We start from the raw sequence: 13,033 nt of genomic DNA, 5'->3' as shown, positions 1-13,033 counted from the left end.
CGGGAGTTTTTGTATTAAACTTGGATTAAATATAATTAAATTAAAAATATGATATTTTTATAACCATACAAATTAATGAGCATGTTCAATTTTTAATTAAATTAATTTAATATCTAAATAATTAAAACAATAAAATTAGTTGTTGACCTCTAATTGAAGATGAAACAAAATTGAGTAATGAATTCATTGCTAAACTCTATTTCAATACGTCATTTTTACGTTAAGATTTTAGCGACACCAATGATTTAACCAATGTAAAAGTTTTACTTAATTCATTTCAGTTAATACCTTTTTAAGTTGGTAGTTCTACTCAAAATTTTGTTGTAATACAACCTCTATTTTTTTATATAACGCTTTAATTTTTGCACATATTTCAATCCGCTTATTTAGAAATATAATTTTTTAAATTGTTTTTGTGAATTAAAATACTTATCTATTTTTATTCACAGAAAGAAAATTGTGCAAATAAACTTTATCTGCCTAGTTAAAGAACATTGAAATGTGTGTAAAAGTTAAAGCGTCATATAAAAAGGGCGTAATGATTTAGCTCAATGCCAGTTATCATGTGAAAATTCCTTAGTATAAAAAACTAATAAGTTTACATAAGTTCATAAAGAGTTTTTTACAGTTAAGCATCGTGCGTGCATGAGTTCGTCAGTATGTGAGTTATCATCAAGAAGCACTTAAATTTTACTTTATTGTATTTGACTGGTTAACTACATATCACAACCGGCGTTTCTTGAACACTTTACATCCTCGGCTCTTCTATTTTTTAAGTATGCAATACAACATTTTACATTCATTCAATCAATTATACAAACATGAGCAAGTTAGCTAGGCTACAGCTAATTTGTAATCTGCATCCTTCAGAGTTTCTGGATTGATTGTTTTCTCTATTGTATCAAGTTACACATGGACGGATTTAAGGTGGGCATGGGTGGCCATAGTCCCCTCAAAACCTCTTCATGAGCTTACAATGTTCCAAATTATGTATAAAAATTGATTAGATAGTGTATTTCGTCCTCCCATAAATTTATGATCCCCATATAAATTCACAAATCTTGGAGCATCTCCAACAATGGATTGCCAAAATAGTTATTAACCTTGTCAAATCATCATGGATATTAATATTTTATTTTTACTTAATTTCATATTAACTTGGAAACATTGTACTCCAATAGTTAGTAACATTTGTAGTCCCTGAATTAAATTATAAATAACTCAAAAACTAAAAAAAGTATTATTAATATACACATTTTATACTTATATATATAGGATCTTACTCCACTGAGAAACTGTTTTATTGTGAAATATGAGATTCAATCATAACCACTGATTCTTATATATTATTTAATACTTTACCACACATTAATTTTTTAATATTTAAATATTTTATCACCCTATTCTTTCAAATTCCACCACCTGCCGCCTCCAACCACCGCCGACCTCCATTTTAGGCGACCAACATTTCCGGCGACCACTACCACGAGCATATATACAAACCACCAATTACATAAGAATCGCCAAATACAAGCCAAAATCACCACAATTAAATTAAAACGACTAATACACAACAAAGAAAAATGCAATTTTGTGATAAATTATATCCGTACATGATAAAAGGCTAGTGGAATTTTTGTGATCAAAAATATAAATCGGAGGCTATGTATATCTTTGTAGTCGTTAATTTTTAAGTGAAAGACGTCGGAGGCGATGAGGATGGTGCTGGAGGTAGGGGATGAAGATTGAGAGAGAGATATGGGAGGGGGAAGGTGAGAGAGAGAGATGAAAGTCCGAAAATGAGTGATGGAGCGGCGACGACATCGGGTGGTGGAGGTGGAGAGAGAGAGCAAAGGTTGGGGTTGTGTTGATGAGAGGGACTGATAAAGAAATTTTTGGGTTGGAACAATAATTGTGTGGTGGGGATTAAAAGAAATTTATAAAAAATTTAAAATAGAGGGCTGAGATAGTTCTCATATCTCACGTTTCTCATTTGACCAACTCCCTATATATATATATATATATATATATAGGGAATTGCTCAAATGAGAACCTCTATTTTGGTGAGATATAAGATCTAATCTCGGCCCTTAATTTTTATTAATTTTTTATAATCTAAACCACACATTTCTTATCCCTTCTTCCTTCCTGCCAATTTCATCTCCTCCGTTTCTCTCACCTCTCACCTGCCACAAATCATTCACACACACTTATATACATACATAATATATCCACCTTCTACACTCTCCTCTCTCCACCGCCCCCACCCTCCGCCACCCGCCGTCGCAGCCGCCTCATCAAACTTCCACCATTTCTTTTCACCTCCGCCACCACCATCCACCATTGCCGCCTGACCTCCTCTACATCTTTTACAATACACATCACATACCTCTTTTTTAATCTCCAACTCATCAACTCTCTACACTGCTTATTTTCTTTCCCACCGGAACATTCACCATCGATGCCGGAATCTCAATCCTTAACAACCACTTCAGTTTTAAAATCACTGATGACGGAGATTTACATGGCCTCCTCTATACCCCCATTGTAAAAAATTCATTCAACCTGTACATATTTAATTTATCACAAATTTTGTTTTTGTGTTATGCAACATCTCTGTAGTTTTAATTAGTTAATTAGAGTTTGTGATGATTGTTGGGATTGATTGAGGTCGTCTAATGATTTTTTGGTTGTGTGATTCGATTTTGGTGCTTATAGTTTATTCGTTGGTGATTTAAATTTAAATATGGTGGTCGGAGTTTATGAAAGGAGCTGGTAGCCGGATCTGGTGGACATAAATAGTTGTTAGATGTGGTAATTTTAGGTTGTCGAAGGCGATTTTTTATATTCTGGATTTGATTTTTCAATTTTTAGGTGGTGATTTTTTATTTTCCGGAGGTGATTTTTGATTTGACAGTGGTGATTTTGAATTTGACGATGGTGATTTTCCGGTGGCTGCCGGTGGTGGTGGTGGCGGTGGCGGTGGCGGTCGGCGACGGTGGTGGCCGAAAATGGAGGTTGGAGGTAGTGGTAAGCAGAAAGAAGATATGAAAGAGGTGATAGTTAGAGATGATGAAATATAAAAGGAGGTGATAATTAGATCTAGTAATTTTTGTGATGATATTGGTGATCATAGTCAATGAACGGAGTTGGTGGCCGGATCTGGTGGATAAAAGTGGTGACCAGTTGTGATGATTTTTTTTCTTCGATGTTGATTTGTTGTTTACAGGTGCCCGGAGGGGTGATTTTTATGTTTCCGACGGTGATTTCTTATTTTGACAGCGGTGATTATATGTTTGACAGTGGTGATTTTCTGGAGGTCGCCGGAGGTAGTGGTAGCTGGAAATGGTGATGTCCGACGATTGGAGGCGGCGGTGGTTGGCTGGTTTAGAAAGAAGATGGGGGAGGTGATAGTTGGTGAAGATGATGTTGAGATTTAAAATGAGTGGTGTAGATTAAAAGTAGTTTTAAATTTTGTGTGGTGTAAATTAGATCTCATATCTCATTTTAAAATGAGTTCTCATTTGAGTAAGACCCTATATATATATATAATTGGAACAATGTAAGCTCGTGGGGAGGTTTTGAGGGGACCATGGCCACCCCATTCCCCCCTAAAATCCGTCCCTGTGTAGTTTGATACAATAGAAACAATGATCAATTCGGGAACTGTGAAGGATGCTGAGTACAGGCTAGCTGAGCTAACTTGCCCATGTTTATATAATTGAATGGATGTAAAAAAATGTTTGTAATGGATACTTAAAATGCAGAAGAACTGAAGATGTAGAATGTTAAAAAATAGTAAAATCGCAAGTAAAATTTGAACTCAAGTAATTATATACATTGGAGGGCTTTTTGATGGATAACTCACCCAAATGCATGTAAACTTTTTATATTTTTACGGTTAAGAATTTTCACTTGGTAAACGCAATTGAGCTAAAGTATACTGTACTCATCAATCAAAATTTTCAAAACGACCAACTTAAAAAAAACATTTCATCAAATATTAATAAAGTATTTAGTATTTACTGATCAGAAGTCCATGTTAGCTACATTCTCCACATCATCCACTCACCATTCTCCTGGATCACTCCTCCGTCCTCTTGTCTTGCCTTTGGACTGATTAGGACCACCTTCATTTCTGGTATCCTTATAATTTTTATTTTATCCTTGTTGTTGGAAAATTTATGTCTTGGTGCTTATCATAAACTTTGTTCAACCTATTGAGACATGAATGAAATGTTAATAGAGATGTGCTGTTTTTGTTCAACACTTGTGGTCTTGTCCGCATTTCTTAGATTTTGTCTATTAATCATCATGGTAAAAGAGCTACTAATGCAGCACATTTCCTAAGTTTCTTTTGAGTTTTTTTAGTGCACTTTTTGCTTCTTTTTCATTCCTTGAAAGTATGAAGATGGAGAGAGAGAGAGGAGGGGGAAGGAGAGAGATATAAAAGTCCGGCGATGAGTGATGGAGCGGCAGCGGCGTCAGGTGGTGGTGGTGGTGGAGGTGGAGAGAGAGTGCACGGGTTGGGGTGGTGTCGATGAGAGGGAGGGATAAAAAACTGTTGGATTGGAGCAATAATTGTGTGGTAAGGATTAAAAAAAATTATAAAAAAATTAAAATAAAGGACTGAGATTAGATCTCATATCTCAATATAATTAGGCATCTCATTTGAGTAACTATATATATATATATATATATAGATTAGATAATTTGATGTGCCCCAGATATATTCACAAACCTTACACATTTTGAGGTTTTATACACATAAATTCACAGTATGGTTCTTGCGAATCCATAATGTCTCAAAAAATTTTGGCTTCAAAAGTCATGTTCTATATTTTGGCATTCCAAAAAAAATTTCTGGTTCCGGCCCTTAGCTACACTGGTGGAAGTCGCCGCCTGCATGGTTGGGCAATCCATCTTTATATCCATCCACTTAAGTAAGCAATGTGAATGGAAGACATGTTCACATGGCGTTACCTGCACATATAGGTTCGGACAACGTTAGTTACATAGCCTTAAACTTCAAGCTGAAAGCTGTCCAAAAGTACCATGCAAAAATCTGGATGTTGAGTGAAATCAATGGGCACCATGCAAATGACACAGTCACTGGCATGATTTACATCCTGATCCGGCCGTTATGATAATTATATTTTTGTGGAAACATCTGCATGAGGATCTATGAAAGAAAAAGATCAAAGTTAGGATATGATTTTCATAATTTGATAAAAAAAATTGCGAAGCCAAGATTTACAGAAGACAAAAGTTGCAAGCAACAATGAAAAAAAGCATTATACAGACAGGACTCATGAATAAAGCAATTGATCTTTTCTGGAAACTGCTATTTATAATGATCAAGTGAACCAGCAACTAAATTGACACAATACTACACTCTAAAAAACATATCACGATTCCCTGCCTAAATGTTGGACAACATATTACGATTTACATCAAGATTTTTTGAAAAACACAAGCGATTTAGAGTGATGTTTGATCACATCTATGTGAGAAATCCTAAGTATGAAATTGATTGTGCGGTTCCTCATTTATTTAAGAATCCTTTAAGCATTACAATTATTGCAGCTCCTCAGAATATTGGTTGGCACTCTCTTTACAACAATATACAGGGATTAGGCATTCTCTACCTTGATTTTATATAAAAATAACAGGGAAGAGTTACATAAACTAATTAACAAAATAGAGAAGGGTTGCACGAACTAATATATTGTGAAAAGTTACATCAAACCTGCCAAAAAATGAAGAATCGACATCCAAGATAGTGCTGCAGTAAAAGAATATTTGCTTGCAACCCAGCAAAACCCACCAAATAGAGGCACCAACTCCTTTCAGGCTTAATGTGCATGAAGTTGCGGGGATATCTAAAGATATATAAAGGAATTGCAAGCCGAGTTACACTCATTCCAATAATGTAACTAGGATGTAGTGGCTTTCTTGGGTCACGAAAAACATTTGTGGCAATCTGAGGTATCCAGTAGGAGTGCACAACCAGAGTAATAACTAGAAGGAATTTAGGGAACTCGTACGTGATCAGAATACCTCCCAGAAGGATACCACCTGAAAACGTAAACCATAAAGATGTGTGAGTGTGAAGTAGCACTACTTCCCTACTAAGAATAAATATCCATAACTTTTAGGTTAATATAATTGATACTAATGCTAATAAGTTGAAACATTTATTCCACAAAAAAGTTATATGCCATCAAATGTTTTTATCAGAAATCTTATTTTACAAGTACACAAATGCTTTTCTTTCAAATGTAGAAGAAGAGGATAGCTTAGGATTGCAACTGTTCTAGAGCAGAACTGGCAACTATATATATCCTCTCAAAAGATTCATGATTATGTTTTCTGGTATACTATTATCTTCTGTTACTAGAATGAACCTTACATATACTGCCAAACACTACAACAACACAACGTTGCACAAGCTCATGTAATAAAATGATCATAATCTTAGCATTTCATGTAGGAATGTCAGAACAGGTAATCCAAGTAACAAAGATACATGTTAAATTGGGGAAGCAATTCAAAATTTAAAATTAAAAAAAGGTATCTTCCTATACACAGTGGCCCGAGATTCAGGTATAAGTGCATTCATAGTGATAAATGTTCAATGTGAATCTCATGTTATGAATTTCAAAGGTATGCATACAGGACATAAATTCATTACAAACAGCTAAGCAAAAGTTTTACTCACAGAAATAAATACAAAGAACTGAAAGTTCACGCCTCGCTTCCACACTCTGTATGTAATTTGTAGGCCTATTTGCCTTCCATATATGGAGAAAAAATCTCAACTCACAAAAAGAGAAGACAACAAACTTGAAGAATGCGGCAGTGGCAAATGCGTTATACAATTGTTCTGCATACATGAAGAAGTGACAATTATGGAGAACACAAGTAGTGAGAAATAGTTTTTTAAAATAATAAAATTTGGTCAATGCCAAAGACAGAGAATAAGTTTTATTCTAATTACCAACTGTGATTCCTGCAGTCAGATGTAAAAGACAAAGGTATGCATCCATGATAGGCTGTTGTCCAATTGTGAAACTTGAAACTTTGACAGCTCCCTGACAGTAGGATGGAATATCCGTCAGCTAGTATATAACGAAACTGCAGATATCCATAAAATAAGAACGGTACAAGTGTCTCAAAACAACAAAACTGCAGTAGCTGATCACTGGCACAAATTGAGAATCCTGTAGAAGCAACAAATAGGATCAAGATGGAACCCTTACAGATTGCGTGTTGCTATGTTTCCTTTGCTGAATTAACAGGAGAACTTGAAGGAGAGAGATCTAATATATGGCAGACGGTTAAGGAAAATCAATCATTCTCAATCTATCAATACATAATGTTTTCCAAATCTCATTGATATAGTCCCAAGTTCTACAGCTTATCACGGTCCTGCTGCTGCATATGATATGCCAGTGTGCCACAAGTAACAGGGTAAATTATGTGAGAAGGAACCATACAATGGCAAATAACATTACTATTAATTTGTGATAACAATTACTGATATGAGATACTTTAATCAACAATTTACTATCAATTATCATATGGCCAAAACAACATTCAATTCAAATTGTTATGATAATTACCGAGTAATATGGATTGGAGATATTGTAATCATCTTTGTATCCAGATTCTCCAGATTTTTCTCTGCAGTATAATTATACATATATCAGTACTGAACACACTATAAGATTTAAAACTGGAGTCACGGGTGCAAATCATATCAATATGGGTAGGCTACTGCTCGAAGTAATCGTAAGGGCCATATATAATCCCCTTCTATTTTGATTGTTGCACCCCACACTTTATGTTCATCTTCAAACACCTTATAGAATATAACCATCCCCTACCGATTAAAAAATGGAAACTAAATATGAGTTCTTTTTAAGGAGAAAAACGACAAAAATGAGCCACATCAAGATTAAATCAACAATAGCATAATACAAACATCCTAATTAGGCTAAACATGCAAGATGATAATGTAAACTGAAGTAAACAAGTATGTTGCCTACCCCATAGAAGAACACTATAAAACATTAAATAATTACAGATGAAATCACTAGGCAAAAACTTCAGCCACAAAAATCAAGCGAGGGAATAAGGACGAAAATCATAACAAGAAAAGCTTGACATCTAATCCAGTAAACAAAACACACAAAGTTTGTCAAACTGAATCACAAGGTATAGGAGTTGATGCAGGCTTTTACGGAAACTCAACATAAAGAGCCAAACAGCAGAGCAGTAATTAATAGTGATCAGAAAACAAGAAGAAAAAAGGAAAGGCTCTTATATTTTCACTTAACAGGTGAGGCCCAAGTAAGGATCTAAATATTCTAACTTAAAGAACCTAAAGTTTTGTGCAATATATTCAAATCATAGTAGTCCTCGGTTCTGCCTTCCAATCAGCAGAAACCAATCCACTAGGCGATCTAGCCAATCATATTCAAAGCAACGTAGATCTGTTGAAGGTTTTCAGAAGTAACAATCCTTGTTGAAAGTGGTAGCTTGGTTTGCAAAGGTCAATAAGTCTGCTTCTCTATGGTAGATTCCTCCTAAAGGTTAAGAATGGAGTCATGGACGTTGAAATGCAAAACCATCTCTATCTTGTAACACCATAAACCTGGCTTGATCTTGTAAAGAGAAATAACAGGCTATTAACCGGGATCTCATATTAACCCCTTTTCATTAAGAATAATTTTTATAGTCTGAAAGTTGACATTTTTCATTCTCACAATTCAAATAACTTAACTATTGATAATACTTCTTCAAGTGAATAGCATTCCAAGCATTTTTTATGGGTGTACCATCGAGCATAGACAGTCGGTAGGTTCCTGGCGTGACGAGCCCTGTTACTTGATAAGGTCCTTCCCATGGGGCTTTGAACTTTCCCGTGATGGTGGGTTGTGAAGCCGCTGACTCTCGAAGGACTAGATCCCCAACCAAAAACTGTTTAACTTTTACTTTCTTGTTGAAATAAGCTATTGTGCGCGCTTGCTGTTGGAGTACTGTCTTCGATGCCTCATCCCTAACTTCTTCCATAAGAATATTGTGAAGTTGGATTCCTTCTCGTGAGGCTTCAACATCAAAATACTCGACCCTTGATGAGTTAAGAAACATTTCGACTGGTAAAATTGCTTCCAAGCCAAAAGCCATCTTAAAAGGGGATATGTCCGTCGCACTTCTAGGGGTCGTTTTGTAAGACCAGGGCACATTCGGCAACTCATAGACCCACGGTCTTAGTAATTCATCGACCCTTTTCTTAAGTCCTTGTAAGATTATGCGTTAGACACTTCAACTTGTCTGTTAGCCTGGGGTTATGCCACCGAGGATTTGATGTGTTTAATCTTGATTTGTGAAAGTGTTTTGGTGAACTTTTCTCCTACAAATTGAGTTCCATTGTCAGTTACCACAATTCTTGAGACCCCAAACCTGAATATAATGAACTCCATTAGAAACTCGATCATCTCCTTCTCTCGGATTTTGGCTAATGGTCTTGCCTCGATCCATTTTGTTACGTAGTCAACAGCCAGTAAGATGTATTGTGCCTGGTTTTTGGACTTCGGGAAGGGACCCACGATGTCTATACCCCATTGGTAGAAGAAATATGGGTTGACAACCTGGATCATTTCCACCGAGGGCTGATGAGATACCGCTCCATATATTTGACATGATTTACATTTTCGCAAGAAATCTTCACAGTCACTTCGCATTGTGGGCCAAAACAAACCTTACCTCATTATTTTAAGGGCTAAATTCTTTCCACCCAAATTATCCCCGCAAATTCCTGTATGGACTTCGATTATCGAGGTGTGAGACTCTTCTGGTCCCAAGCATCGGAGTAGTGGCTCCACGAGCCCTCGTCGATATAATTTGTTTTCTAGCATATAATAGTTTCTTGCCATGTATGAAATGGCTCTGGCTTCACCCTTATCTTGTGGCAATTTGTTCTGCAAGATGTACTTCAAAATAGGTTGATGCCAATCTGCAATAGAGGAGATTTCATTAACCTTCAGCATGTCGACGGATGGAGTATCCATATCAATAGAGGAAGCATTTCTTTCTTCGACATAAATTCCCTCTGATGTTGCAGCGACGGATGATGCTAATTTAGACAAGGCGTCAGCCCATTGGTTGTCTTCCCTGCAAATGTTCTTGATTGTCCATGACGAAACTTTCCCCAACAAGGACATGACTAGATTCAAATATGTCGATATTCGAACATCATGTGCCTTAAACTCGCCTTGCAGTTGTTTGGTGACAAGCTGGGAATCACCAAATATTTCTAAAACTTTCACTTTCAGCTCAATCGCTAGGCGTATTCCTGCTAACAATGCTTCGTATTCGGCTACATCGTTTGTTACCGGGAATGAGAATTTCAAAGTTTGTTGTATTTTGAAGCCCTCTGGACTGATCAAGATCACACCTGCACCCCCTGATGATGTTGTTGAGGATCCGTCGACATAAAGAGTACAGGCCTTCTGTGGGAACATCGTTTCTTCAGTTGTAGATGTGTCAAAATTGCATTCTACAACAAAGACTGATAGGATTTGGGATTTTATTGCACTATGGGATAGGTACTCGATGTGAAATTGGCTAAGTTTGACCGTCCAAGCAGCTAGACGCCATGTCATATCCGGTCTGTGCAAGATGCGCTTTAGGGGTTGATTAGTCATGACTTTTATAGGACGCCCTTGAAAGCAGTGACGGAGATTCCTGCTTGTTATGGCGAGAGCATAAACTAGTTTCTCCACATGTGGGTAGCGAGTTTCTGCATCTTTCAGAGTATGGCTAACATAGTAAACTGGGGCTTCACGTCCCTCGCTGTCTTTGACTAGAACGGAGGCTATCGACCCATTAGAGGCTGAGATGTACACTTCCAAAGCTTCACGAGACAATGCTCTTGCTAAAATTGGTGGGCTTGTCAGGAAAGTTTTCAATACTTCAAAGCTTTCTTTATATTGATCATCCCACATCAATTTATTGTTCTTTGAAGCCTCTTTGATAACCTTGAAAAAAAGGACAGCATTTTTTAGAGGCTTGTGGTATGAAAAGACGAAGGGCCGCTATCCATCTAGTGAGGCGTTGAACCTCTTTTATGGTCGAAGGGTCCTTCATTTTAAATATAGCTATTATTTGGGAGGGGTCAGCCTCAATCCCTCATTAGGAGAAAAGAAATCCCAACAATTTTCCAGATTTTAGATCAAAAGAACATTTTAACGGATTTAATCACATTATTACGATGAACATTCTCAAAGGTTTCTCGAAGGTCTAGGGTATGACCGCTTGAAAATTTTGACTTTGTTATCATATCGTCGACATACACCTCGAGGTTTCGACCCAACTGATTTTTAAATATTTCATCCATCATACGCTGAAATGTCGTACTGGCATTGATCAACCCAAAAAGCATGTTTCGATATGCGAAGATACCTCGATGTGTGATAAACCCCGTTTGTTCCCAATCTTGATCATCCATCCTGATTTGATTATAGCCTGAGAAAGCGTCCATGAAAGATAGCATTTTATGACCCGCCATTGCATTGATAAGTTGATCTATATTTGGCAAAGGATAATAATCCTTAGGGCATGCTCTTTTGAGGTCAGAGTAATCAACACACATTCTCCATTTTCCATTAGTTTTCTTAACCAGGATAGCATTAGCAATTCATGTAGGAAATTTCACCGGTTCGATAAATCGAGCCTCTAAAAGTCGATCAAGCTCTTCGTCGATAGCTCGACGCTTTTCATCTGAGAAAGTCCGCCTCTTTTGTCTGACAGGATTCTTTTGACGGTCGACATGCAGAGAGTGTCTTGCAACGTCAGTTGGAATTCCAGACATGTCAGATGGTGGCCATGCAAATATGTTCGAGAACTCCCGAAGCAACCTCGTTAATTCATCTTTTATTTGAGGATTTAAATCTTTTCCAATTTTAACCGATTTGCTGGGGGAATTTTCATCAATCGCAATCTCGATCGTTTCACCGACAGGTGAGAACGAGGGATCCCTTGGAATGTCGAAAATTCTACCGGCATCTATCTAAATGACTTCATTAATAGATTGAGTGTCATTATCTTGCTTCTTATGCACAACAGTAGTGAAGTAGCATTGTCTTGACATGGCTGGGTCGCCACACATCTCTCCCACTCCAAACTCAGTCGGGAATTTCATTTTTAAGTGAGGGATTGACGTAATGGCTTCTAATGCCGAGATTGTCGTTCTCCCTAGTATGGCATTGTGACTTGAGGTTGCACTTATTACGTGGAACTTAGCTATCTTCCATACTTGGCAAGGCATCGTGCCGAAAAGCACCGGCAGGTCAATTATCCCGACCACTTTCACCTCATTACCTGTGAAGCCATAAAGAGGTGAATAGGTATTTTCTAGCTTTCTATCTCCTGTATCCATTCATGCTAAAGCATGATGATAAAGGATGTCGACAGAACTACCGTTATCGACAAGGATCTTTTTTACTATGTTAGTGCTGATTTTGGCGGTGATAACCAGCGCATCTTGATGGCCTCGTATGATATTTCGGGCATAGCTCTAATCCAGAAGGATATGACGAGAGATGGAGAAGGCTTGTTTCTTTTGGGATACTGAGGATTAACATTATACACTTTTCGAGCGTACGACTTACGAGAGTTGTTTGACATGCCTCCGGCGGCGTAACCCCCGAAAATTACATCGACTATTATGTCATCTTGTCTCTGATGAGTTTGGCCTTGTCCTTAGATATAATGGACGAAATGGCCTTTTCTAATTTTGGATTCAATGTGATTGCTTAATTGGTAGCACTGTTCTATAGTGTGTCCAGTATCTTCATGATAGTCGTAAACTGTGAGTTTGGTAAACTCTTTATCTTTTCTGTCACGGGCCTGTTCGCGGTTCGATATTCTTCCATTCTATTATCTGTTCTTGCTGCTGAACGTCGAGGGTATTTGGAATTATATCCTCACGATCTCGGAGTCCGGGGACTATGAGCTCTTGACCTGT

The 13,033-nt window shown here is 37.2% G+C and overlaps 2 protein-coding genes and 1 pseudogene across 2 annotated transcripts; all 3 read right to left on the bottom strand.

The window, feature by feature from the left end:
• Positions 1–4,880: 4,880 nt before the first annotated feature.
• On the bottom strand, positions 4,881–7,881 carry LOC141704456 (transmembrane E3 ubiquitin-protein ligase FLY1-like; annotated as a pseudogene).
• Positions 7,882–8,787: 906 nt separating this feature from the next.
• Positions 8,788–9,192, bottom strand: LOC141704455 (uncharacterized). Its single transcript, XM_074507709.1, has one exon. It carries the CDS (start codon positions 9,190–9,192, stop codon positions 8,788–8,790), a length of 405 nt encoding a protein of 134 aa, XP_074363810.1.
• Positions 9,193–9,767: 575 nt separating this feature from the next.
• Positions 9,768–11,575, bottom strand: LOC141704454 (uncharacterized). The gene is made up of 2 exons (XM_074507708.1): positions 11,270–11,575; positions 9,768–11,045 (listed from the first exon to the last, which is right to left on the bottom strand). The coding sequence occupies exons 1-2, from the start codon at positions 11,573–11,575 to the stop codon at positions 9,768–9,770; spliced, it is 1,584 nt and encodes a 527-aa protein (XP_074363809.1).
• Between the last annotated feature and the right edge of the window lie 1,458 nt (positions 11,576–13,033).

Source organism: Apium graveolens, unplaced genomic scaffold (genome assembly GCF_009905375.1).
Source record: "Apium graveolens cultivar Ventura unplaced genomic scaffold, ASM990537v1 ctg7863, whole genome shotgun sequence".
In the NCBI taxonomy this organism is placed as follows: domain Eukaryota; kingdom Viridiplantae; phylum Streptophyta; class Magnoliopsida; order Apiales; family Apiaceae; genus Apium; species Apium graveolens.
The sequence above is the reverse complement of the archived record's forward strand: the minus strand, read 5'-3'. Positions and strand labels throughout refer to the sequence as shown.

What these genes read in the sequence shown, in the direction of transcription:
- LOC141704455 (XM_074507709.1), bottom strand. Translation starts at nt 9,192, where the DNA reads ATGGCTTTTGGCTTGGAAGCAATTTTACCAGTCGAAATGTTTCTTAAC.
- LOC141704454 (XM_074507708.1), bottom strand. Translation starts at nt 11,575, where the DNA reads ATGGCGGGTCATAAAATGCTATCTTTCATGGACGCTTTCTCAGGCTAT. An exon ending in AGAATGTTCATCGTAATAAT is followed by an intron (nt 11,046 to 11,269) that starts GTGATTAAATCC and finishes CTTTTTTTCAAG; the next exon opens with GTTATCAAAGAGGCTTCAAA.